Here is a 26,809-nt window from a genome sequence, read left to right as displayed (position 1 = left end):
AAAAACAAAGCCTCTTTTTCTTTGGGATGAGAATAGTTATTATTAAGCATAATGTTTTATTTCAATGCATTTAACTCGTTTTAGTTCCGTTTTTGTTTTGTTTTTTTCACATTTAGAGGATAGTTCAGGTTCGTATCGATGCGTCGGCTCTTCGTGATAGACGATCATTGTGATGATCTTTTGCCGCCGCCGACGCAGCGCCCCCTGGTGTCTGCGCCGCGCCGCTGCCGTTCAGCAGCATAATATCCTGTTTCAGTGAGTCGGATGAAGATGTCTGTCTGGAGAGGAGCATCTAGCCGAGCATAGATGCTTCTGACTGCGAGAAGAAACGGACAGCGGCACACCGGTACGGCCTGCTCTTTAAACCCCCCGTTCTAGGACGAGAAAGAAAGAATAATAACGGTCTGTCGTCGCTTCGTTGGTCGTACTGCGCGCGAGCAGCGACACCTGCTAGTAGCCGCACAGCTGCTAACACACAACGGATCCTTTTCCCGACTTCCTCCGCGTTTTCCCCCTTTATTTACTTCATCCTGAAGTGTTCAGAACGTGTCAGACTGACAGTCGGCGCTCCCACCCCGGGTAAGAAAGACAGACTTTGCTGTAACCGAACACCTGTTCGTGGAGCAGGTGAGATTAGCTTGGTTAGCCTATTTAGTTAGCACTGCTGTGAGTTAAGATCATCCAGATTACACGAAACGACAACAACAACAACAGAGCACTTTATGGTCATATCCAACAACAAAACTCACGGGTTTTGTTGATTTTTTTTGTTTGCTTGTTTTCCCTGACAGAAAAAAGCTGATATCCAGTGATGGACAGGTATGTGTGACTACAGACTCAAAGCATCTTCATCCATTCATATATACTGGACAGATAATTATGAATGAATCAGACAGAAACATCACCACACACACACACACACACACACACACAGAATATTCAGCTCTAATCTTGATTTATGCAAGATAAGGTATGTATGACTCAGGATTATTAGAGTCACTCATTTTATGAACAGGAAATAGGATTATCTTTTCTTTTCTGTCCATTTCTCTTATCACAAAATGATAAAAAAGCTGCAGATCACCCCCTGATTTCCTCCTTTTTTTTTGACATTTCTTGCAGGTTCACAGAGGACATGCTGAACAGCGGCCGGGCCATGCTGGGCGAGGACAGCTCAGTGATGGCCCGCATGCAGAAGAAGTTCTGGAAGACCAAGCAGGTGCTCATCAAGGCCACGGGCAAGAAGGAGGACGAGTACGTGGTGGCGTCGGACGCCGACCTGGACGCCAAGCTGGAGGTAGGAGACGTGTTTTGATTCACTGATGGATGAGTTTTTGGTCTGAATGGCTTCCTGAGTGAAAACGAACAAAGCTACACTCTGCAGCTGTAGTTCTGTGCATGTTTATTGCAGCTTGTGCCCCTAAAACTGGTGATTAGAGTGTAGATGATTCCATCAAGATGGAACTCCCCTCATCTGATCACTGTGGGAAGCAGTTAAAAAAAAAATCCACTTTTTTTCTCCTAACCTCATTTTTATGTAAAAACCCGACCATGTAATGTGTGTGTTTGTATAAAAGCAGCTCTTTTCCCGTCGTGCTGCTGTGACTCATCCCGAGCAGTCGAACGCACACACACACACACACAGTGACTCAACCAGTGTGGCCCGCTGTGCTGCGTGCGCCGTCAGGTGTTTGTGAACGCTCAGACTGTTTGCCGTACAGTTAATGAGTAACCGTGCTCGCCAGCACGTCACGTCCTCCCCGCCCGAAGGTAACAGTCTTTAAATCCGACCGGCTTGAGTGGAGGACAGCCACACGCTTTCATGTCTGTTTGTTTAGCAGCACAAAATGTTCACCTGCGGTGAGGACTGGCCGCAACAGCATCGAACACACCTGTTACCTTCGGGTTGCAACATCTCGACGCTGCAGGCTGCGCGATAACACGCCTTAATCTACAAAACCTGCGGCCGACGAATGCGCGCTTTGTGAGCCGAAAGAGGGAAATATTGCGTTTGTCACGTTTCATTTGACTCCCGAGTGAGTCACGAAATCCGTTAAATATATCTGGTGCCTACAGCGCCAAATAAAAGTACTTCTAAATGTCCCTGACCCACATGTAATCGCATAAACGCATCTGTTTTCATCTCATTTCGCCTGCCTTCTCTTTGCAGCGCTCCACCAGCTCAACTGCTGGATCCACTTATCGCTCCGCTGCAGGGAGGAAAGCACTTACTGCTGGAGATCAGGCCTCTGCAGCCTCTCCCAATCAGAAGCGCCGATTTATGGTTTACCATTAAACATTTTTTGCCTTTGCAATTTTTGCAGTTTTAGCTTTTTGAATTTTTTTTAGTTTTTTTTTTGCCAGGTGTGCAAGTAAATGCAATTAAAAGATAATACCAGAATATTTTCAGTACAGAGGAGCTCCATGGAGCAGCAGAACCCTCGCCGCGATCTCTGTGATAAACACTCTGACCATCTGGGATGAATATTAATGTAAATGCAGATATTTCTGCGAGCCTTTCCGAGCCGCGCTGCCCCGCTCGCCATCCGCCAGCCGGTTTGAAACGTCACCGCGATCCTTTCCTTCGGGAGCCGTCGCGTCTGTTCCAGATGGCAGGAGGAAAATATACCGTCGTGCTCCGGAAAGCCGTCTTGCGGCGTGTGTGTGTGTGTCATTCCAAGTTGTGTTTGTGTGTGCAGTTCTTCCGCTCGGTTCAGTTCACCTGCACGGAGCTGCTGAAGGTCATCGAGAAGTACCAGCACAGGATCACACGTGAGTCCCCGACGCGTCTCCCGCCGTCCGCTCGCCCGCCGCACGCGCAGACCTGAAACCTGTGAGCTCTCCCCCGTCAGGACTGTCTCAAGAGGAGAACGAGCTGGGGCTGTTCCTGCGCTTCCAGGCCGAGCACGACCGCACCAAGGCCGGCAACATGATGGACGCCACCAGCAAGGCGCTGTGCGCCTCGGCCAAGCAGAGGTGAGAGGAGGAGGAGGAGGCGGCGGGCGGGCGGCCGGAAGGGCGGCGGAGCGCTGAGCTTCTGTCGGTTTGCTTCCAGGATGGCGCTGTGCCCGCCGCTGCAGCGCCTGCACCAGGAGGTTGAGACGTTCCGGCGGCGCGCCATCGCCGACACGCTGCTGACGGTGGGCCGCATGGAGAAGGCCCGCACCGAGTACCGCGGAGCGCTGCTGTGGATGAAGGACGTCTCCCAGGAGCTGGACCCGGACACCTACAAGCAGCTGGAGAAGTTCCGCAAGGCAGGGCCGCCCTCTCTCTGTTTTAGATCGCATGAGAGAGAGAGAGAGTGTGTGTGTGTGTGTGTGGGTGTGTGTTCTGATGTGTGTGTTTTCTGGGACCAGGTCCAGACTCAGGTCAGAGGGACGAAGGGTCAATTCGAGAAGCTGAAGAACGACGTGTGTCAGAAGGTGGACATGCTGGGAGCGAGTCGCTGCAACATGCTGTCACACTCCCTCTGCACCTACCAGGTACACACACACACACACACACACACACACACACACACACACACACACGCTGCTCGATGGGAGACCAAGAAGAAAGCTTACCCCGCAGCCGTGGAAAGACAGCCTCAAAACCAGTCATTTATTTCAGTTATTCCTCTTTTATACGCTTATAACGGTGTGTCGATGTTCATGCGTCCCTTTCAGACCACGCTGCTTCAGTTCTGGGAGAAAACGGCTCACGCCATGTCGGGCATCCACGAGGCCTTCCAGGGACACGTCCCGTACCAGTTCACCACGCTCAAGGTGGGTCACGCTGCGCACACACACACACACACACACACACACACACACACACACACACACACACACTGTGTATGATCGCTGCTTTAACACACCCTCTCCCTGCTGCAGGACCTGCGAGATCCTCTGGAGCAAATATCCGACTCCCAGAAGCAGGAGGAAGATCTGCAGCGCAACACAGACAAGTGAGACCACACACACACACACAACCACACACTCCAGCGTCGGCCTCGGCAAGTGTGAAACACACACACACACAGACTCTGTTTTCACCCCCTGTGTGCCTTTTTCTCTTGATTATCACACCCCCACGTCAGCTACATCTTCATTAAGCATGAAGCCAGTGCCATGCCCATGTTCACTCATGAGTGAGTACGCAGACTGCGGCGCTGCCGCCGCCCCTCCCCGGTAGTTTCAGAGGCAGCGCATCCAAATCTAATAGAGGCCTCTGCAGCGGCTATAAATAGACCCTCCAGGCCCCAGCAGCCAGTTCAGGCACTTTCTCATTTTTCTTTTTTTTTCTTTTTTTCTCTCTTTTCTCCCTCTCCTCCCTCAGTCTGGTGTCCTTGGATGACGACAAGCCGTCAGGAAGCCATGCAGGTAAGGTGCTGCCCCCTGGCTTCAGAGAGCTGAGCAGTTTAGTCAAGTTCTTCATATATTCACACGAAACTGAAAGTGGAATGTGAATCCTGTGCAGACCCCCCCCCACCCAGCGGTGATGGACAGAGCCTCACCGGTGACACTGGTAGGTGTGTGTGTGTGTGTGTGTGTGTGTGTGTGTGTGTGTGTGTGTGTGTGTGTGTGTGTGTGTGTGTGTGTGTGTGTGTGTGTGTGTGTGTGTGTGTGTGTGTGTGTGTGTGTGTGTGTGTGTGTGTGTGTGTGTGTGTGTGTGTGTGTGTGTGTGTGTGTGTGTGTGTGTGTGTGTGTGCATGCGTTCTCGTATTTCTATCCTTGTCGGGGCCAAATGTCCCCACAAGGATAGCAAAACGTGGAACGACGTGCCTTGTGGGGACCTTTTTCCGGTCCTAAGTAGGAGAAACAGTGTTTTCTTGACCATGTTGTTGTTACTGAAAAAAGTAAAAGTGCAAAAACATTTCTTTAGGGTTCGGCTTTGTGGTGTGGGTTAGGGTTAGGGTAAGGGTCAGGGTTAGGGGCTAGACATGAATGGGAGTCAATGGACGGTCCCCACAAGGATAGAAATACAAGACTGTGCGTGAGCGCGTGTGTGTGTGTGTGTGTGTTATGACCCTCTCATGGCAGTTGCCTCGCCCCCCCTCCTGCAGCTCTGAGGGGGCCGCCGGTGGTCCCTGACGACGATCTCCTGCTCATGGCCTGCGACGAGCTGCTGGCCCCGCCCCCTCCGAACGCCCCGCCCCCTCTGCTGCCTCCTCCCCCGCAGGCCGGACGCCCTCAGATCGGCCCCTGGCAGCAGCCCGTCTCCGGTAACCCCGGCTGGCTGTCCTGAAACGCTCACTTCCCCCCCCTAGACTTCCCTGGGTGGAGGGCTGCTTCCCTTCCTTCTCTTTCACTCCAGGAAATGCGCTGGCCTGAGTTTTTGCGCTTCTTCTACTTTCCCTCTGCTCAATAGTCGGTCTTCCTCTTCTTTATCTTCGTCTGCGTCCTCCCTCTCGGCTCTGGCCTGACCTCTGACCCCCCCCCCCCCCCCCCCCGCACCCTCCAGGTAGTGTGTCCGCCCCCGCCGCCACCAGCCTGAGACCGGAGGACGAGGAAGGCGAGCGCAGCGACATGGCGTTCCTGAAAGACCTCCTGAGCCCGGGTCCAGGCTCCTGTGACGAGTTCAGCAGAGAGTGGCAGGATGCGTTCGGGATGTTCGACCCTCAGCCGCCCGGCGGGGGGGCGCCACCACCGCCGCCGCCGCCCACAGCTGCAGCAGCGCGGCCTCCGTCCAACCCCCCCAGCCCCACCGGGTTCCTGCCCTCCCAGCTGCTGGACCACAGCCTGAGCTCCACAGGTCTGCTGCTCCGCCCCGCCCCGCCCCCTGCTGGACAGACCGGCTCACTGCAGGCTCACCTTCTCCTGCTTTCTTGTCTTGTGCTCCAAGGCTGGGCGACGCCCCCCATGTTCCAGGCTCCGCCCATGCAGCCCCCGCCCGGGCCCAGCCAGTCCGCCCAGCCGGCCGCCAGCTCAGTCGCTCATGGTGAGCCCCTCGTTCTTTTTTTATCCTCTAACTGTAACTCTGTCCTGTTCTGATGTGTGTGTGTGTGTGTCTGCATGTGTGTGCGCAGCAGCTCCGGGAGGCTCCAAAGACATGTCAGCCTGGTTCAACCTGTTTGCAGACCTGGACCCCCTCTCCAACCCGGACGCCATCGGACGCTCGGCAGACGAGCTGCTCAACGCCTGAGGCCCCGTCTGTGTGTACGTGTGTGTGCGCGCGTGAGAAAGAGTGTGTGCGCATATGCTCTACAAGCGTCAGGATCTGTGCAACTTATAACGTCGTCGACCAAGTAAACAAACTGTGAACAACACACGCATCGTGCACTCACACACACACACACACACACACACACACACATCTCTGCGATCAGGAGAAAACGGTGAAAACACACACACTCGAATGCACCGCCCGTCTCTTTCCACTGGAAATCAGCTCTTCTCCCGTTAAAAAAAAAAAAAAAAAAAAAAAGCCCGCTGAAGCTACAGGCGTCTGCGTCCGGCGAAGCTCATGCCGCTGCGCGATTTGCTCCTTCGTGCATTTTCGTTCATTTTTCTCTGCGTTCGTGGAGTTTGCGGCGCGCCTCGCACGTCGTTACAAACAGCTGTTTGCTGCTGCCGGGCGTTCACGGCAGGATCACGATTGTTACATTCGAAGGAAGGATGTTTAGATTTCTAACAGGAAAGGCAGAAAAGCTCTCCAGATCTCACATTATCCCAAAGGCTGGAGGTTATTTATTTTTCGGTGGAAACTTTTTATTGTTTCGGGTGTTTATAGACGCATCCAGATGTATTTATTTCCTCAAACTATCACTACCACTGTCTGCAAGAAGAGCTGTTTTTTTTTTGTTTGTTTTTTTTAATTTGCTTTGTGCAGTGTACTGTAAAGATGAGAGAAACGCTACGAAGAAACACTGTAAAAACAAAACAAAAAAAGAAAACTTATTTTTAGCTGTGTGGTGTCGGTTTTCTGGATCTTTCTAAGGGGAAAACTGCAGCCTGGTCGGATACGTCGAACCAAATCCTGTTGTTCTTTGTGTGCCTCGGATAAAAACTCCTGTTTTCGTTGCTTTTCTTACGTCACAGCTTTTTCTGTCGCGATGCATCGCCGGGAGCTTAAAAAAAAAACAGCCGTTCCGGTCTCGAGCGAGCTCCATGTTTCTGTCTGCTCTCGATTTTTTTTTTTTGTCTGTTTTTCACACGTCCAACAATAAAAAGAATGTATTTCTTAAGTCAAGCACAGCGGCATGCCTGGTTTAATTCAACTACGCCTTTTTATTTGTCTCTGGGGGAGGGAGGGGGGGGGGGGTGTGTGTGTGTGTGTGGGGGGGGTTCACAGATGAAAACCTGGCAGTTCTGGTTCCAACAGACCGGACGCTTGGTCTCATTCCAAAATGCTCTTTATCCACTTTGGAAAAAGAAGAACTTCCACATGTATGAATCTGGCTTCTTTTTTTTTTTCTTTTTCTTTTTCTTTTTTTTTTTTTGTAAACAGACATCAAGAAAAAAAAAAAAGACAAACGGAACACCTCGTCGCTGTTGGTGTGATTGTTTTTCAGCAAGTAGATTTGAGATTTTTTGTTGGAACAAGCGGTCCACCGTTGGGTGTTGGATGATCCGTGTGTGTTCAGGTGACTTGAAGGAATGACTCCCGCTCGTCCTCTGCTACAGGTCTGGATCCCTGCGGATCTGCGCCGTGTTGGAGGGGGGCGGGGGGGCGGGGGCTACATCGATCGGTCGGTCGGTCGCAGCTGAGACGTCGGTTAAAAATTGTTAACTCTCCTGTTCGCTACAACCTGAGACGGAGCGCGTGATCTAAAATTCTGAAGACCCCCCCCCCCCCCCCCCCGCAAGTCACTCCCCTCCGTCCGATAAATAAATACATTATTATTCACAATATTGAGACGTGTAGTAATTCACAGTAGTCAGCGGAGGAGGAGGAGGAGGAAGAGGAGGAGGGGTGAGGAAGGGGGGGGCGGGGTTTATATGTTACACATGTTGACTCGTTCAGATACATATCTCTGTCAGTCGATTATACAAACACTGTTGAGCCTCAGATAGATATTTACAGATCCAGTACATTCCTATTCCACCGTTAGCAGGCACAGTCGAGTAGTAACCACGTACACGGGAGGACGGGGGGGGGGGGGGGGCTGGGCCGGGGGAGGAGGAGGAAGGTGACGTCAACACTGCTGTCCATGCATTCCGACCTGGAACATTTAGAACTATGGAGGGACGTACGTCGCCAAAATGCATCAGTTTTGTGTTAAAATGGAAGCTCCGCGTGTTACTTGTGACTATGGGGGATTGCCGTTGGTCTGAAACGTGATCATTACCGGCGTGGCGGCTACGGACGAGGAAAAACCTTCGTTTGATCGCAGAGATTAAGGCTACTGGATTCTGGTTCAGGGCCAATATGTACGTCGAGGGGGTCTGTTTGCACTGTGGGGGTATCTCTACAGAGGAAAATGACGTTCACCCCACCCCCCCTCCACGCTCAGGACCCCGCTTGCCGGAAGGGGGCGCCCGTCCCGCCAGGGCGCCACCCTTCAGGACGCATTTCAACAACAGCACAAGCCGAGCAAGACGGGAGGAGAATCAGGGAAGAACAGCGGCACAGTGAAGGAAAAAAAATGAAAGGAGGGATGCTGTGAGCAAAGACCGGCGCTTTCAGGAAGGAGGGGCACGCAGACACGTTGGGGGGGGGGGGGGACATGCTGCACATATAGCCCTGGCCTGCGTTTCCCATAGATACACACCTGCCAACCCCCTGTGTGTATCTATCGCCGCCACGGCGCAAAGATCCCCGAGATCAGAGCGCCGCGGCGGGTTTTGGGGGAAACGAGTCGGTCTCGAGTGATCAGGCACAATTTTAACTTTTCCTTCTCATCAAGCTTTCTTCAAGTTTTGCTACGATAAATCTGGCAGCACCAAGAGTTCGCCTCCGTGGTCAATCTGGCGGTCGCTATGGAAACCAGCCGCCCTTATTTTGTTTTTGCTTTTTTTTTTTTTTTCTTAAACAATGGAAGGCATATTCTATATATCAAGAGAAACAAGTATAAGTTAGAAAAAAGAGATATGTCCGTGGAAAGGCGCCATGGTATCATACGATGAAAAAACAAAACAAAACAAAAAAAGTCTGTCCTTGACCCTTGACCTCTCAAAAAAAAAAAAAACCAGCACTGAAGGAAAGCGATGAAATGTTCACGCTGCAGTCGTCTGAGGAGGAGAGGCAGTGGGAAGCGCTTTTTCAACAAGATAAAGACATCAGAGAGAGCTGAGCTGGCATGCTGAAGGCATTTCTTACTTCTTTTTTTTTTTTAACTTCCTTCTTTTTGGAGCAGATTTTGTTTCATCAAAATGTTTTGTGATTCTGTCAGACGGTGGGGGGTGGGGTGGGGTGGGGGCGCTGTGGACTTTCACTCAAGGCTGTCAGAAGCTCTCCGGCTCCTCCAGGAGGCAGGGCTGGGTGGACAGAGGCACCAGGGACGGGGACAGGCTCCGGAGGCCCACCCCGGGGCGGAAGCTGAGGTCCGGGGCGGGCAGCAGGGGCTTGAGGATGCTGACCAGGCAGAAGGCGGAGCCGCTGTTGGGGATGAAGTTGACCTTGTTGCGGTCAGGACACAGGAAGGGGGGGATCTCCTGCAGGGGCTTGGGCCTGGAGACAGGAAGACCGACACCGTTATTTACAGAGCTATTCATGTGAAGACGCGTGTAAGTAATTCCCCTCTTTGACCACCAGGTGTCAGCGTTTTAATCCAGACTCAGGAAGTGAAACAGGAAGTGAGGTTTTCATTCCCCTCATGTTTCACTGACTTTATTCTCTTTTCCCTCTTTCCTGGACTCACATGGACTCCTCGAACACTTTGACCTTCTCGCAGCCCTCTGGAGGTTCCCTCTTGAACATGTAGCTGTTGTTGGGTCGGGGAGAGGCGGCGTACTTGGGCAGCGGAGAGCAGGGGCCCAGCTCTGATGGAAAGAGGGGGGGGGCAGGGATGGGTTAGAACCACACAATACTCACAAACACTCCTCCCTGCTGTGTGTGTGTGTGTGTGTGTGTGTGTGTGTGTGTGTGTGCTGGTCACCTTTGTCCTCGTACGGACTGCCTCCGCCCGTGTCGTTGAGGACGGTGAGGTAGGAGGGCGAGATGGAGTCGGGGCGGCTGCTGCAGTTGCTATGGTTACCGCTCAGCCCGCCCCCCGAGGGCGTCTGCGTGTCGATGCTGCGGGTGCTGCTGCTGCGCTGCGGGGGCACGGGCGGGGGGGCGCGGTGCCCGTCCGGGACATCCTGTGGCTGTCACGCACGAGAATAACACGACGACACTCCATCAGCATCGGGTGGCCGTAATTTGACACCGCGCGTATAAGGAAGGGACGTCCACTCACGACAATGACCTCCTCCTTCTCGGGGGTGTCTCGGATGATGATGCGCTCGATCTCCTGATTGAGGCCCTCCACGCTGTTGCGGAAGCGAGGGGCCGAGGACTTGGATATCGGGATGGGGATCAGAATGGTCTTGGGCATCGGCGACTGCGGGAGAAGCCAGAGAAGTGAGTGGATAAAAGCGTGTCCGCCCGTCGCCCCGGCGTAAAAGCCCGGGTCAAACGTCAGTCTCACCTGCGACTGGATGATGGTGTGGCTGCCATTGAAGGGGGACTTGCGATCCTTGTCCCTCCGATGGCGGCTGCTGCGTTTGCTGCGCTGGAGCTGCTGACGCAATTTGGCGATCTGGGGAGATTTCAGACAGTTAGTGACGGCGGGAAGAGAGAGAGAGAGAGAGAGAGAGCGAGCGAGCATTCGGATTCAAGGCGGGGTGAACACAGACCTCCTTGAGCTGGTCGGTGCTCCCGCAGGAGGCCGAGCGTTTGTGAGAGCCCCTCCTCCTCTCATCTGCCCAGGCCCTGGGCGTCTGAAGACACGAGCACACCGGGTGAACATTCTGAGTTTTTTTTTGGTTTTTTTGTGTGTTTGTCGTTGTTGTTGTTGTTGTTGTTGTTGTACTCACCTGCGTGGCTTTGTCCCTCATGTAGGGAACGTGTTGTTGCTGGCTGTCGTCCTGAGGCCAGGGACCTGTCAGGTGAGCGCCAGCGACCGCGCCCTGTAGGGGCCACAGCTGGACGCGATGGCGGGAGCCCGAGAGGAGAATGAGGACGCAGAGCGCTCGGAGAGAGGGGGGCCCGGGGGCGGGCGGAAGCGGGGGCGGGGGCGGCCACCGCAGTGAGGGCTGTGAGTTTAAGGCCACGGGTGCGGTCTGAGGTGGGAAGAGGATGGTAAACACATCAACACATCAACAGGCACACAGCTGGTCTGCGGGATAAGCCCCCCCCCCCCCCCCCCCCCCCCCGACTGGCCTGCTCTGTCTGTCTCAGCAGATTGATGCTAATCCGTCCCGTGCCAGGGGAGCGGATGCCCCCCACCCCCCCCGGCTAAGACTCACAACCCTTCGCTTAATGACATTAATACAGCTTAGAGCGGTGGGGGTGGGTTTGGGGCACCGAGGGCAGGTAGCTGCTGCCCGACTGACCCGGATTCTGCAGCATGTTTTGCACCAGAGACCCATCCAATATGGCGGCGATGGTAGCTGCCGTGTTGAAAATAAAACCCTAAGTAAACAGCTTTAGCTCTCATAATGAGTAAAACAACAAAGAATAAGAGGCTAAATTTTTATTTCGTGATATATCTGTGGACTATTCAAGCTACTTGTAGCTATAAATAAAAAAAAATAAATAAAAGAACAATTGTTTGATATACATAGATACAATCTACAAAATGCAGTCAAATTTAGCTGTTTTTTGTGTGAAAAAATGTGGCTTACATCAAAATACAGCAAAAGTGTGTGTGAGTGTTTTCTCTAACACAAATCCTCATCTATAAAAAACATATATATATATATATATATATATATATATATATATATATATATATATATATATTCACACACACACACACACACACACACACACTGTCTGCGGGAGGCACAGAAGAGGAGAAAACACATCTATTTGTATTTCTGAGGCGGCGCTGCTGTTTTTGCAGAGGGAATTGAACGCAGCATGCACTCATTGACTGGCTCTGGGGGTCCTGGAGCTAAATTTGGCGGGGGGTGGGGGGGCTTGACCAGTGCACATCGCTGTTGCTAGGCAACGGGGTGCCGACTGATCTCCATTGACACACACAGCAGCTTCGAGGGCGAGTAAACAGGCTCGTGCATCGGCGGCCTGATGTTTTTCTTTTTTTTTTTTAAATACAATGTGCCTCAGGGTTTTTTTTTTTTTGTATATATTGATATTTGACGTTGTCTAACATATGGCACGCGGGTCAAGCCTGGGTCCAGGGTCAAATTGGGCACAAAGGATGCAAGTATATTAAAAAAAAAAAAAAAATACAAAGACTAATTTTCAATTAGTATCTGCTATCTTAAATAGGGGTACAAATTAATCGAATCCATGTATTTGAGGGTTAAACATCACATACAAATATGCATTTCTTTCGAAAAAAAATGTGAGGATGTGTGAAATGCATGATGTAATGCATGTTTAAAAAACCGCGTGTGTGCTCCGCGTGCACAGCACGACGGAGGCCAGATTCTGTTTACAGCCAGGCTGCGTCCACACAGGAGTATAAACGGATGGTATTAACCGGAGACCGGAGAGCGTGCTCACCTGCGGGAGGAGGTCTATGCGCGCTGCATGCACGGCGGCAGCAGCACCGAGATCCCCAGCAGCTGAAGAAGAAAAAGGCGGACGCAGCGGAGACCGGTCGGGCTGCAGGCTGCGGGTGAGGAAAGCCCTCTCAGATACAAACAGGCTGGCATCGAAAAAGATGGAGAGGAAAAAAATCGCCACGGAGGATTTACAGTAGTGATAGAGAAGGTGTAGGAATGGGCGTCGCTGCGCTCGAACCTCCTCCTCCTCCTCCTCCTCCTCGTCGTCGTGGATGGATGTTTTTCTCTTCCCGGTTGATGCGACACGACAGCCCCGCGCGGCTACCGAGGCGATGTGCGATCGGAGAAAAGGAGAGAAAAGACCGAGACGGACGCGCCGAGCATCTGTCGAAGACGAAAAATGGCGGGGATATGAAATAAATAGAGGGAAATAAAAAAATCCAGGAGGGAGAGACAGAGCAAGGCGGTGATGCTGGGTTAGCCTCGGCTGACACGACGGAGGACCAGAGTGAAGGCGGAGGACATGGCGACGGCCGCTTCCGCTTGATTCTTTCAAAATAAAACACCCGCGGATCCGAGCGAAAGCAGCGTTCATCTGTCAATCAGTGAAGCTCAATTAATTATTTTTAGGTCTGGAATGTTAAATTTGTCACTGGCCACAAATTACATAAGTAATATAGAAAAATGCTTGAAAAAACTTTTATTCATAAATAAAAATCATAAATTACTATAGACTGTTTTTGAAAATTACATACTTTCCAAAGCAAACTGGTATAAAATATACTTTACATTTTAATACTCAACTATTCTTTTTATTTACATCTATCCAATAACTTCCATGAATTGAACTAGAATGAAAGCAACTTACAAAAAAGTTAAATCCCTTTTTATCCTCAGTCTTAATTGGAACTCCTAATGAATGTACTTAAGGAAGAAAAACTTTTGAAATATAATTGAAAAGCTTGTTTTGTCAGTTATTTTTACTCTCACAAAGCCTGACATAACAAGCATAACAAGAAGGCCAATGACAAAAACACAATTTTCATTTTAATATTTCAATATCTTTTTTTCCCCCACAGATTTTTGTGAAATATTTAATGCACCCTTTTGATGACCTTTATCCAATTGTTTTCTGATTTTCACATGCATGACTTACAAGCAGTGTTGACGTTACTTTTCTGGTGCACACTATAGTTTCATGTTATATTCACACTTTTAAAAGTTTATTACATCAATCAATCAATCAAGTTGTCTGACTAAAGACATGTTACCTCCAGTTTTATAATGTTGTCCTGATTGTTCTTCATTTATTGTATGTTATTTTGTAAATTCTTTAACATTTCAAAGTTCTCAGACATGCAGCGATTCACCTCGTTTTGTTTTGTGGGCAGGCAGGCAGACTTCCGGCGCCGCTCGCGGTTGCCTTCGTCGCCTTGACGTCGCCTCGCTGACGCCGTGACGTCAAGGCGACGCGGCACGGCTCGCGCTGATGCTGCAGTTGCTATGGCGCGTGGAGCAGACAGAGTAGAAGGTAAACAAGGCGGGGAGACGAAATGTCTCCCTCAAGTGTACGTTTTTCACTCTTTAGACGCACAAAACAAACATTTATTTATTGGTTTAAAACATATTGAAATAATAAAACTGCGCTACTCCTGTAAAACCTCGAATAAAGGTAAGTGAGGCCGAAACGCCCGCATGGTGTCTGTCGATATTAGTAGTCTTCTCTAAATGTATAGACCTATGGAGATATATAGTGATAATAAACCATCAAATATTAGTGAAGATTTGCTAATGTTTGAATCAATTACTTAAGGCCTAAATTGTTCATTTTGAAAGAATGGTGCCACAAACTTCTAGCAATTATCTGAGAAACTGACATCTTATTTCTTATTTAAGTCTAAAATTTCCAACAGACGTCTTCCAAAAGCTTTTATGTCCCCTTATATCGGTGGTAGTAATATCTGGCAGAATTTTCTTTTTTTAAACAGAAATGTATTACATAATGATTATTTCAAATCAGTGAAGTTTTCGAGAAATGAGGCAGAGCTGGAAGTGATCAAAAAGGGTTAATGATACTGAGTGGGCATGAAAATGCTCAACATGGAGAAAGCTGAACCGGATATTTGCCATTATTTCACAATAAATCATGCGACAGCCAAACGAGACACTCCCTTTTACATGTATATATATACCCAACAATGGTTTCATACATTTATTGAGACTTTTCTTCCATATTGACTTGAAAATGTTTACAGAAACTGTACCAAGCAGACGCATAGCAATGGAATCAAAGGCCATGTCCATTGAATGCAAACAGAATTCCATAAAAACGATGCAAATATTAATGCAATACACATACATGAGTGTTTTTTTTTTATCTCATACAAATTACAGATTACAAAAACATAAATGAGATTTTTTTTTTCATATGCCCTGAAGCAGCGCTGAAACCAAAATAAAATGAGTACGAAGACATTTCAGCACGCCTGTACAGCGCTTATAGGCCCCGACCACTCGGAAAGGAAGATGACACATGCACTCTCTCTCTCTCTCTCACACACACACACACACACACACACACACACGCGCGCGCGCGCACACACACACACACACACACGGATCAATCGTTCCAGTATTGAGGGATGAGACGAAGGAGAAGCAGAAATAATATCCAGCGTGCTTCAGAGGGGGTTTGGTGGTTTTGTATTTTTAATCTTTTTTTGTCTTCAAAGAGCAGAGTCTGGGCTTTCTTAGTTGTGTTTCTGGTTCAGTCTCACACACATACGCGCACACACACTCCCATCAGTCCACAGTGAGGTCAGCGCGTGCAGCGGTCAAGTTGGGTCCCTCCGCGGGTTCGATTCCGGAGGGTTTGGAGTCAGTGGCTTCAACGGCCCACGAACGAAGGAGAACAAGAGGATTGTCGTATATGTTGTGGTGGTGGTGGTAGTGGTAGGGGGGGTTTTGGGAAGGGCTGGGGGTGCGTGTGGGATTGCTCACATTAAAAAAAAAAGAAAATAAAAATGATTGTGACTACTCGTAAGTGCAACAGAGAATAACATAAAAACAAAACCGATGGAAGCAGTAAAAACAAAGCGACTAACAGCTACATCCTATTGCACAATTAAAAAGTATGATACAAAAACATGGATACAGTCAAAAGAAGGATTGGTATTGCATACAAATCAAGGAAATAAAAAAAAAAAAAAAAAAAGTAGTTTGTTCTTGTCTTTAAGACCGATTATTCTTTGACACGCTCGCCTGATACAGCAAAGTGTGAGTCAAGAAAAAGCTCCAAGTGTTGATTGTTTCTCACCGCCTCTATTTTTTTTCTTCTTCTTCTTCTAAAGTTTAGAGACCACTTTTAGTCGACAGGACTCAGAAAACACTGATTTGAATCGGTTCAAAGTGCAAGTAGAAAACAAAAATAAAAACAAAGGGTTTCTTTCTTCTTCTTTTTTTTTTTTCGTTGTCATTCCAAACAAATGCTATGCTCATGAGGAACGAGGGTTAAGAACGCGGGAAGAGAAGCCGTGGAGAACGCTGCATAGCCGGTTTTCCGTTTAAAGCAGGACACACAGGAGCGAGCTACTGTACACCGTCACACTCCACACACACTCCATAGCTTCCTCGGGCTGATTCACAGCAGAGAAGCCTCTGCTTTCTTTTTTCTTTTTTTTTTTCCAGTCTTATCAGAGGAGAGAAAGGGGGGGGGGGGGGGGGGGAGGGGTGTGTGTGTGGGGAGGGGGGGGTTTGAGTTCAAACGTGTGTGTCGCTGGGCTCGCTGGCCAGGCTGCCCCCCCGCAGGTAGATGGCCGAGCTGGACTTGGGCCGGCTCTGGCCGTGGCCCTGGCCCCGGGCCGAGCCGTTGTTGTTGACCTCGGGCCCCCGCGGGTCCGTGATGACCCAGGTGGTGGGCCGCCACTTCTTCAGGGAGTACGGCGTCTTGACGCGCTTCTTGATCTTCTCCCCCGTGCCCGGGGCGCCGTCTGGGCCCTCCCCTGGAAAACAAGCGCAGGGATCAGCCCAAGCATGAACCACGTTCCCGCTGAGCCGCGAGCGGAAGACGGGCGCTTACCGAAGGAGGCGAGGTCCTGGGTGGTGAAGGACAGGTCCAGGGAGTTGGGCCTCTCGGGCCGCCGGGCTCGGGGCTGCCTGAGCAGGGCCTCGCCTCTCATGGTGACCGAGGAGCCCCCCTGGGACTCCGCGGCGGCGGACCCCGACGTCGAGCCCTCCCCCGGCGGCCCCGCGGCGTCCCTGCTCCCCCCCTCGGCGCTGCCCTCGTCCTCGCCGCCGTCGCTCTCCCCGCCGCTCTCGCCGTCGCCCTGGCCGTGGCCTGTGTTGCTGTTGTTGTTGTTGGTGTTGGGCCGGGCGGAGCGCAGCGCGGCCACGCCGGACGGCGCCCCCCGGGGGTCCGGCTGCTCCTGCTCGCGGCTCAGGAGCGGCTCGTGCTCGTCGGGGCTGGCGGTGATGACGCCCAGGCTGAGCCGGCTGTCGTCCGACCTCATGCCCCCGGACCCGTTCTGGGCGATGCCCGGTCCTCCGAAACCCGTCGCTCCCCCTGCGACCATCGACGAGAGCCCGGCGCCGGCGTGACCGTTGATGGCGCCGTTGGCGCTCCCGTTGGCGTGTGCGTCTCGCAGGGCGGGGATGTTGTTTGTGCCTGTGCCCCGGTGGGCCTCCGCCGCCATGTTTGTGCTCGTCGCCGCGCCAATGTTCATCTTTGTCCCCTCCACCTGCCGCAGGTTGGACTTCCCCGAGCGGCCGAACTTGAACCGGAGCGAAGACGACGACGACTCCTTCTTGGGGGCCTTGTTGCGGAGCGGCAGGCTGGACGGTCTCTTGGGCAGGTTCTGCTGTTTGGGCAGGGGGAAGATGGTGGTGGGGATGGCGGCGGCGGCGGCGGCGGGGTCAGAGGCCCCCGAGGCTTCGCTGGCCATCTTGATGAGGGGGTAAAGCAGGCTGGAGCTGCCGGGACTCAGGGGGTCCGGCGAGCAGAACTGCTTCTGCGAGTGCTCCATCAGGTTCTCGTCCGAGCTCTCCTTCAGGTTCTTGTCCACCTCCTTCGGGTCCAGCTTGGTGGTCTCCAGGTCCTCCTGGGTCAGGTGTAGGCAGACGGGGACTGTGGCGGCCCCCGCCGGTCCCTCGGACTCGGAGATGATGGTGGTGGTGGTGGTGGAGGCCGAGGGGCTTCCCCGCATCCCCATGCTGGTGCTGCTGCCCTCCGGGCTGGGCAGGCGGGCGTTGGCCTGCTGCTGGCGCTCCTGGTTGATGGAGTTCCTGTTCCTTTCCCCAGTGCCTGCCCCCGGTCGGCCCGTCACAGAGCCGTTGGTCTCCGCCTGAGTGTTCTTCGCGACGCCCTCGTGCTCCTCGATGTACGAGGAGGGGTGGTCCGTGTAGGGGCCGGACTTTGGCGTCATGCGGTTTCTGGTTGAGGAAGGAAAAAGATGTTAGAAGGGATCAATCTGAACGGCGTCCAGAGACAGACTGGTGTGAGTTGAAGATATGTGTGTGTGTGTGCTTGCCTCTCGTTGTGCAGGGTGGTGGACATGGGGTTGAGGGTGGGGCTCACGGACTTGGAGCGGTCCCATATGAGCAGCAGCTCCGCCAGCCGCTCTTCGGCGCACTGAGCCGTGAGACGGGCCTCGGCGTCCTGGTCCCAGCAGTCCTCCATCGTCTCCTTCAGCGACCGAACCGCCTGCAGGACGCACACACATCCGAGTGTTCAACAGCTCTGACATTTTCCAGGGATCAATCAGGAATCAATGATTCCTATATGCTGCCTGTAGGAAAGGTCAGACGATATGCAGATGACACATTGTTATTTATCAGTGTCTCCTCGTGTATTTCAGACATTAAATTTTGGATTTTAAACTTTAAAGATGAATTTTTTAAAGAATATTCAAGGCTGGACTCAACATGTGAGGTATTTTATAACAAAAAGGGAGTTATAATTTTTCTTTTGAGCCCCTCTTGTGTCCCCCCCATTCTAAATACATGAATATTTCAGAGTTTTAGGTTTAGTTTTGAAGCAGTTTTAACTCTCTTGCTAAAGTTTAAAGCATTTATTTCCGTTTTAATTTCTGTAGTTTTGTCAAAACTGTGTAATAAATGAAGCCTTCTGCTCACATTTCTCAAGATGACATTTAACTTTTAATACTTGGCAGCTGTTCAAGATCACAGTCAGAAAGCAGAGCTCTATTTCTCTACGTACTTTTTTTTTTAAAACATCACAAACCATCTAGGAGATATAGTTAGAAGTATGCCTGCCAAATACTGCCAGAAGTTGTTTAAAAAAAAAAAAAGCTGTGCGATAAATGGGCGTCTTGGAGCACACAATGTGGCTGAAAACAGTCTATTTGTTGTACAGAGTGCAAAATAGTTTGGCGTGAGCCAAAACAAACCCGTGTTACATTCTGCCCCGGCCTCTGAGAGACGGTCGCCAGCTTCCCATGGAGTCGTAAAGGATTTATTAGGATTTTTTTCCTCTCACTCCTCAGACTTCAGGAAGAAGACAGGAGGAGGCTAACAACGGTCACGTCGGATACGACATCTTAAACTGCTGAAATAGATCAAACCAGACAAGATAAAAGACCTAAAATAGTTAAAATTCACAAACAAGGGCCTGGGCTGCAGGGAAGAAGCTCTGTCCTTCAGATACCATAGCTATGACTGTAGAACTGGACTGAACTGGTTTTAAACGTATGCTGCATTTTGTGGTCTGTGTTTACATCCTGTTTGGGACATATGGTGGCGAGCCGGTCCAAAATAAAGCGGAGGGGTGAAAACAATCACACAAGTGCCAAGAAAGGGAGAAAAACGCTGCAAAGCGACAGGTTTTTAATGTGATTGCGAACATTCTTCGATGAGTCACACTGAAATCCACACACACACACACACACACACACACACACACACACACTTACCAGACTGTTCTCTTTCCAGGCTTCGGGGAATTTGGGCCGCTGCTTCTCCCTGGACACCAGGACCTGCATGTCCTCGAACGTTGGGTGGTTCCCTGCCTCCGCCTGGAAGGCCATCTGGTACTCTGGCACCGACTCTCCTGGAGGAAGGCGAGGAGAGGAAGGATGTGACGGGGGGCGGCCGTATTCATCAGGCCTGTCGGGGGCGGGGGGGGGAAGCTCCCGCTCCGCAGGAAAACGAGGCTGCGTTTCTGCCCGGGTCTCACCGGGGAAGAGGTCGGTGCATCTCATGAAGGTCTCCCAGTAGACCAGGCCCAGGGCGTACATGTCCACTTGCTTCAGCGCCGACTCGCAGTCCCTCAGGTTGACCGCGCCCTCCAGCACCTCCGGGGCCATGTAACGGATGGTCCCCACCTGCAGGGCGGGCCCCGACACCAAACACATCGTCAGTCGGCCGGAGCAGACAGTGCATTTATTCTACTACGAGTAGAGCGGCGATCTCAAGGCCGCAGAACGTGGTCAGTCTGGAGGACGAGTGTGAAGCGAAGGGTTAAAGGACAGACAGACAGAAGTGTGGAAAAAGCCAGGAATGTGAGGTCGCTGATGTGTGTGTGTGTGTGTGAGCGCGCGTTGAAGAAATGTCAGCCCTGAGCCGTGCAGATGACAGAGATAATGTCGAGGTGACACATGTCATCCCGATTACACAGACGAGCTGCGGGGAGGAGAGGAGTGTGAGAGCGATCGCTCTCTCCACGCCGTTTCTCACTCATCACAGTCGCCTTTTTTTTTTTTTTTTTTTTAAAACAACTACTGAAATGCAATATGACACACGTCTGGGCTCTGCTTGAAAAACGATTCTTCTGACGCCAGAGCGGCAATATTCCGCCTGTTCCGCCGGTGAAGGAAGTCACGTCTGAAGCGCTCACCTCGCTGATGGCGGCGTTCTCCTCCTCCCCGTGACGCGCCGGCCGGTTTCCCGTCAGCTTCATGGACAGCCCGAAATCGATGATGACACACGTGCCGTCGGCCTTGACCAGGATGTTCCGGCTGTTCAGGTCCCTGTGGGAAACCGCCGGCTTGTACAAGTCTTCGAAAAAGGAGCGGAGAGAAAGGGGGGATGAGTGGAGGACGGAACATTCAGACGCTCCCTAAACTGTTCGCCTCGCTCGCTAATGAACAACATGATCCGGAGGATCCCGTATTGTTCGGCAGAGCAAGCTGCTCCGTCAACAGACAGCTCAACCCTTCTAATCTAATCTACAACAATGAGATTAGGGAGCATATCAGAGAGCGGCCTCCGCCCGCAGTCCCGGCCGGCTCCAGCAGGAGGCGCGGCGAGCCAGGCGGCAGAGGGGAGCGGTGGGGGGAGGATGAAGGAGGGAGCAAAGCCCCAGAGAGCTCAGCGCTCAGCTCCTCCTCCCCCTCCTTCTGCGCCCACTTTTACTCCCAACTTCTGCACTTCTGAGGCTGTTCTGATGTGAATCTGAGCGGATGAAGAGGAAGGAGGGGGGAGGAGGAGGAGGAGGAGGAGGAGGAGGAGGGACGTCAGACCGGGTTCAGTCGTGCCTCTGGAGACTGATTTCATGGAGCTGCAGGGATCTTCGCGTGCCGTCTCAGTCCCCGTCCCGCCTCCCTTCCCCGCTCGTCTCCGGGGCTGCAGGCCGCTCTATAAATACCCCCGGCACGGCGTGTGTGTGTGTGTGTGTTGAAGCGCAGGGGGATGCAGAGCCGTCCAAGACAAACGCGGCGCGTAAAGACGGCTCAAGCTCCACAAACACACACACACACACACACGTGTACGCGAGCCTTTTAAAACAATCTAAAGTGAGCGGATCACCCGGACCGCCGTGCTTCAGTGTGTGTGTGTGTGTGTGTGTGTGTGTGTGTGTGTGAAGCGTCACCTCCTTTGAAGAGCTCGGTGTGCAGGTAGGCCAGGCCGCGGGTGACGGAGTGGGCCAGCCGGCAGCTGCTCACCCAGTCGTTGGTCTGGACGCTCAGATAGCGACTCAGGGAGCCCTGAGGAAGGACAGACGGACAAACAAATGTCACTTTAATCTCCCTTCACTTATCTCCATCTTTTTAATGCCGTTTTCCAGATAGAAACCAGACTCGGACTTGAATGTTTTATGTGCCCATCAAGTGAGGGGACTGGTGCGTGGCGGTGGATGAACCCGACGTAGAAGAAGGAGGAGTGGATCCACGTAATTGTCCGTGCCGACAAACGCGCACTTCATCTCTCCTCCCCGGATCAATCAGCAGGCAATCCTCACATCCGTTACTACGCGGAACGACATTAGATCTGTTCAATTTCAATAAGCCCCCCATTATCATTTACTCGAATGCATTAGGTGTCCCGGGCTCCTGTCCCGGCCCGGCCCCGCACTATGTTTCCATGACGACGCGGTCGGTAATGGCCCGTCCTCATTGGCTGGCAGAGGGGGAAGTCAGCTGACTGACTGCGAGCAATTAGCGGCAGGTTTGCATCGCGAGCGCAGTCAGCTTTTAGGTACGTCCGCATTAATATTGAAGAGTTCCTCGTAGTGCCTTTTAGCAGCCTGTGTGCTTTTCTTTTCTTTTTTTTTTTTTTTGCGGTTCGCAACACAAGCTGCATGTTAATTGGTCTGCGGAAAAAAAAAAGATGGGCGATGGCTGGAATAATTAAAAACTTTTTTTTTTTTTTTTTTAACAACGGCTCCATTCTGTCCATGCTCGCTGCTCTCATGCTCCAGCAAGCACACACACACACACACACACACACACACACACAGGCGGCGGCACACAGCACGCTCTAATGTGTGATTTGTAGTCCCGAGAAGATCAGATAATTCCTTATAATCTTTTTTTTTATTTAAACGAGCTGTTTGCTGCCTTCTTTTTTTGATTTATGGTGTAAAACTCCGCTGTCACGTGAAGCTCTGAGCCAAGAATGGAGACTTTTTTTTCCCATTCTGACCAGACATTTTATCGACTTAGCTGTCTTTAAAAAAAGAAAAAAAAAAGCAGGAGACAGATTAATGGACAATAAGTAGTTGGCCGAAGTCAAGAGTTCTTTGCACGTTTCTCTCTTTATCTCCACTCTCTCTTCCTCTGGAAACTAAAGCGACCACTGGGTCAAATTAAGCTGATTAAATTACCTAAATTTTGGGGCTCCAGGAATCTTACTGTCGCTTTAATTTCAGTCACAGCAGTGTCATTAGCGGTCACTTAACTTCACCTAAGCAGCCTCTGGAATCGAAGTTGTTAGTCCTGCTGTTGGATTAAAAGCGATGACTAATATTAGATTTACGAGAAACAACCGGATCCAATGTTGTTGTTGGAAATTGGTTCCCACTGACGGGATCGGCGTGACTGGGTTTTTTTTCAGACGGGGCTACTGGTGCCAGTGCTCGTCCTCGGAGGTAATTTAATCTAAAAATGAGAATCGGTGCATTATTAATACATTAATTAAGGAACAAAAAGCTCAATAAACCACTTTTTAGATCCGGTAGTCAGTTTTCAAAGCAGTCAGGAAAAGTTCCTCGCTTCTACCACAAGATGGTGCGTTGAGTCGTTCTGACTGAACTCCTCCGGGGCGTAGAACCTGCACTCACGTGTGGGTAGTAGTCCATGACCAGCAGGTACTCGCTGCGTCCCTCGGGGCCCGTCCGCTCGTCGGCGGCCACGAACCGGGCGATGTTGTCGTGCTCCAGCAGCGGCAGCCGGTAGATGGAGCACTCGTTGAGGAAGTTCTGGCGGTTGGCGGCGGTGAACACCTTCACGGCGACGGGCCGCTCGTCCAGAGAGCCGCAGTACACGGCGCCGTACCTGCCGCGGCCAATCAGCTGGAAGACAAGCAAAAGGGGGGGGGGAGGGGCAAATTAAAAGACTATTAATAGACTCCCTTGACACTCTCGACCTTCATGCACGAGTCTGCCTCAAAAGAAGGTGCTGAATGATTTAGCTTTGTGCCGCTTTGAAACGCCTCGCCGCTGCAAATCCTGACGAGAAGCCGCACGGAGCCACTTAGAGAGAAAAGTCCGAGCACAGGCAGGCGGGAGAGAGATAGGGAATAAAGTAAATTACAGGCAAACAGCAGGGTTAAACAGCTGAAATGGCCTTAAGTCAGTCCCCAAATCATTCAATTAGCCAGAGCACAGCATGCCATTAAGGAGCAAAACCAGTCTGAAAAGGTCTCCGCAGGAAAAGACTTCAAGCATTTATTTCTGTGTAGCTTCCACCTTCAAACATGAAGCATCTCTGCAGAAAACAATGGAGGCTGTTTAGTCTGCGGCTGGACTCTCCACCCCACCCGCCCCCCCCCCCCCTCCCGAAAAGCAACAAGTTTAACATGGAAGAGAAAAAAAGAACCAAACAAAGCCAAAGTGCCTGCTTGCTTTTGATAAGGTTCAAGGACAGACTGCGCGAAGAAATGTCACCATCTCCTGCTCTCTTTTCTTTCTCGCACCGAACAGATGTCGGGGGGGGGGGGGGGCGGGCGGGCGAGAAACACGTCTGCCTGCACCTGCGTGGCCGGATCGTTACGTTCCCCCCGCCGGCCGGTTAGGTTCGCTCAGCGGAGACTTCTTTTTTTTGGTGAGACTCGGCGGCTCGCGGTTTCACACACCCGACGCTCAATCCACAAATTTATTCCACTTAAAAAAAATAAATAAAATGAAACAAAATCAGAGCTTTCGCGATCTCAGCCCGCCGTGAGGCCGAACTCTCGGGCTTTGTCGAGGAGAACATTACGACCGCAGCGGCTCCGATAAGAATCTGCGTCGGCCGTGAGCGGCGAGGCATGTCGGATGTGTGTGACGGCTGCACGGTGACTCACAGCACTTGGCTGTAAACAAGAGAAGTGGGGGGGAAAAAAAGAAATGTACATAAGCCACGGTGGTGTCATCCGTCTGCACCACTCGGTGGGCGTCAAGTCACGTCGCGCGGTCGCCGGCTTCCCTTTCAAGTTCCGACACGGCGAGCTCCAGATCGCCATCAGCGAGCGTGCCTCACTTCGTCATCCCGTTTCGGCTCGGCGGACGCAGATTGAAGCTAATTCTTTCTTTATCTCGCAGCTGCTTTTCACCTCCGACGACCAAAACCGGACGAGCAGAAAAGGGCCTCCGTCGCCTCTCCTCCGCCGGAGGAGTAAAAGCCGATGACACAAAACAAACGACTCCCAGTCTGTTTATTTGGAAATGTTTGTAAGTGTTGCTGTAAATTTGGAGTCCGCAGTCTGTTAGATGTTCCCGCGAATGTAACGGGCGTGTGGGCGGCCTTTTGTGTACGTTGGGGGGGGGAGAAGGCTCGTCTTTATCGGCGAGAGCGTCCGAGTGGAGGTTAGAGAGTGAAAGCCGACCCTGTGGCTGATTGTTTAGTGCGACTATAAAGCGATCAAATCACTTTCTCCGTCATAAACAGCTGTAAATGCTAATTTTGACCGAAGATAATGCGGCAGTTTGCCACCACGGTGGAATCCATTGAAATGATTCGGTCCCATCGGCCCAGGGGAGAGAGAGAGAGAGAGAGAGAGAGAGAGAGAGAGAGAGCTCATTTCGTACCATTCATACGCAGAAGAGACGATTCTGGAAACAAGGATTGAAAAACTATCGCTGCTTTCCTTTTTAGAATTGATCTCAAATTCATTAACAAGCCTCCGAAATTCTCTATTTAGATTTCAAATGCGTCTCATTGCCGAAAAAAAAAAGTGACCTTGTGCGAGATATTCATGCCAGTTATGAAAGTAAAAGTGTGCTTAAAAGCTTTTGCAGATGAAACCCTATCGTCTCCTTGATTTGAATTTATTCATATCAGCCTCCACATTGGTTTCCTCCTTTCAGTTACGGCGGCTGAGCATCATCCAAACTCCACTTCCTATGACAATATGAGCTCTCCTTCTTCAGTATCAGCTTTTTTTTTCCTCCCGGATCCTCTGTGTCAGGGTAAGCAAATTCCTATTTTTGTCGCTGGATGCGTCCTGCCGTGATCGGATGATAAAAGTCACATTGAAGCGACAGATGTAACCGTAAACCTTGATGTATTCCGGGTGTATTTTCGACTCGCTCGCCTTCGGTTTCTCCTTTTCTCTTCCGAGCTCTTGTTCCCCCCCCCCTCCCTTCCCTGAGAAGCGGAGACTTTTGGGAGACTGACGATACGAGCTTTCATCTTCTATAAACAGGGCCGGTATAAATCCACAGGATTTGGGGGAGTGTAAGATGTAGTACAAGGGATTTAATTCATAAAAACCATCACGCTGTTTTTTTTTTGTTTGTTTTTTTTTTTTTTACATACATCAGCACCGGTATCATAAAGAATTAAAATAATGTGCTTGCTGTCGAGCTGCGGCGGTAATCTGGCTAAATCTTGATTAGTCAAATTGCTGTAGGATTCATTTGCTGCGCCGGCTCCCCATTGGCTGCTTTGTTTTTTTTTTTTTTTTGCGGAGAGCGCCGTCGTGCTGGCTCTCTGCTCGGCTACACTAAATGCTCTGGCTCCGCTCCGGGCCAGAAAACCGAGCGGACTGAGGAACAGATGAGCTCAAAATTCAAACCGGCATCGCAGGCCAAAGTCGTATGGCGCCTGAACCCGGCGCGACGCGGGTCCAAGACCACGCCCCCCCCCCCCCCCCGACGCAAATCGCCATGAACGCTCATGCAAGTGGAACACAGAAGAAGAAGACGGATGGATAAAAGAATAATTTGCACATCACTACAGTTTGTTTTTGTTGACTCAGGCTCTGATAGTTCTTCCCGGAACAACAGCAGCGTTTCGGTATTGATTGGATCTGGCTGCAGTGTGTTTTGCGTTTCGGGAGCGGTTCCGGTGCATGCTGGGAGAGGAGCAAAAAAAGTGAACGTCGAAGCCCGGAGACAAGAGACGCCGATGTGGGGCACTGACCTCGAGCAGCTTCAGATTGTCTAGATCCAGCGAGCTCTCCGAGCCTGCTGCCTCCATCATGTTCAGGTTGTGGAGGCCTCGCTTTCCATCTCCTGTGGACACACACACACACACACGCACACGCACACACACATATGAGTTCACACTGAAAGCTAAACATGCAGATGCATTCAAACAAAAGATCAGCTTCACTTCCCCGTACTAAATTAATTAAATGTCTGCCAAAAAAAACATTTAAACAGCCTTGAATAATGAATGTTCCCTGCTCTTCCTCACAGCGTGGTGCCATGGTAACTCACCGTGCATCATGCGGCAACCAAAGAAGGCTGCCACGGCGACCACGGCCAGCACGGAGACTGTTGCCAGGGCGATAATTACCGTCTCCTCGTGGCTCAGTGTGCGATCATCTACGAACGG

The 26,809-nt window shown here is 51.2% G+C and overlaps 3 protein-coding genes across 6 annotated transcripts in view; 1 reads left to right on the top strand and 2 right to left on the bottom strand.

Annotated features, from left to right (window-relative positions):
• Positions 1 to 216: 216 nt before the first annotated feature.
• ical1 (islet cell autoantigen 1-like) lies at positions 217 to 10,010 on the top strand. 4 transcript variants are annotated; one of them, XM_030086392.1, is made up of 16 exons: positions 217 to 346; positions 792 to 819; positions 1,123 to 1,297; positions 2,700 to 2,772; positions 2,853 to 2,976; positions 3,056 to 3,254; positions 3,357 to 3,482; positions 3,666 to 3,764; positions 3,873 to 3,946; positions 4,318 to 4,361; positions 4,459 to 4,506; positions 5,045 to 5,203; positions 5,443 to 5,733; positions 5,824 to 5,919; positions 6,008 to 6,130; positions 9,971 to 10,010. In XM_030086392.1, the coding sequence occupies exons 2-15, from the start codon at positions 812 to 814 to the stop codon at positions 6,121 to 6,123; spliced, it is 1,632 nt and encodes a 543-aa protein (XP_029942252.1). In that variant the 5' UTR covers positions 217 to 346; positions 792 to 811; the 3' UTR covers positions 6,124 to 6,130; positions 9,971 to 10,010. The 4 variants fall into 4 exon arrangements, with proteins under 4 accessions (XP_029942252.1, XP_029942253.1, XP_029942251.1 ...); XM_030086393.1 differs by lacking the exon at positions 9,971 to 10,010 and having other exon boundaries at positions 6,011 to 6,405; XM_030086391.1 differs by lacking the exon at positions 9,971 to 10,010 and having other exon boundaries at positions 6,008 to 6,405.
• On the bottom strand, positions 8,805 to 13,191 carry fam117ba (family with sequence similarity 117 member Ba). Its single transcript, XM_030085758.1, has 8 exons — positions 12,595 to 13,191; positions 10,938 to 11,183; positions 10,758 to 10,841; positions 10,550 to 10,660; positions 10,319 to 10,462; positions 10,019 to 10,226; positions 9,782 to 9,902; positions 8,805 to 9,591 (listed from the first exon to the last, which is right to left on the bottom strand). The coding sequence occupies exons 1-8, from the start codon at positions 13,189 to 13,191 to the stop codon at positions 9,366 to 9,368; spliced, it is 1,737 nt and encodes a 578-aa protein (XP_029941618.1). The 3' UTR covers positions 8,805 to 9,365.
• A 1,627-nt stretch (positions 13,192 to 14,818) lies between these two features.
• bmpr2b (bone morphogenetic protein receptor, type II b (serine/threonine kinase)) overlaps positions 14,819 to 26,809 on the bottom strand; it is a 29,541-nt gene continuing 17,550 nt past the window's right edge. The window contains exons 4-13 of the mRNA XM_030086388.1: positions 26,692 to 26,799; positions 26,393 to 26,484; positions 23,110 to 23,340; positions 21,421 to 21,535; positions 20,446 to 20,606; positions 19,786 to 19,933; positions 19,523 to 19,659; positions 18,122 to 18,294; positions 16,675 to 18,023; positions 14,819 to 16,597 (exon numbers count right to left, since the gene is read on the bottom strand). Coding sequence (XP_029942248.1) covers positions 16,356 to 16,597; positions 16,675 to 18,023; positions 18,122 to 18,294; positions 19,523 to 19,659; positions 19,786 to 19,933; positions 20,446 to 20,606; positions 21,421 to 21,535; positions 23,110 to 23,340; positions 26,393 to 26,484; positions 26,692 to 26,799 — 2,756 coding nt within the window. The 3' untranslated portion in view covers positions 14,819 to 16,355. The remainder of the gene's footprint in view (positions 16,598 to 16,674; positions 18,024 to 18,121; positions 18,295 to 19,522; positions 19,660 to 19,785; positions 19,934 to 20,445; positions 20,607 to 21,420; positions 21,536 to 23,109; positions 23,341 to 26,392; positions 26,485 to 26,691; positions 26,800 to 26,809) is intronic.

The sequence above is a fragment of the Salarias fasciatus genome (assembly GCF_902148845.1).
Source record: "Salarias fasciatus chromosome 23 unlocalized genomic scaffold, fSalaFa1.1 super_scaffold_20, whole genome shotgun sequence".
Taxonomy (NCBI): domain Eukaryota; kingdom Metazoa; phylum Chordata; class Actinopteri; order Blenniiformes; family Blenniidae; genus Salarias; species Salarias fasciatus.
The sequence above is the reverse complement of the archived record's forward strand: the minus strand, read 5'-3'. Positions and strand labels throughout refer to the sequence as shown.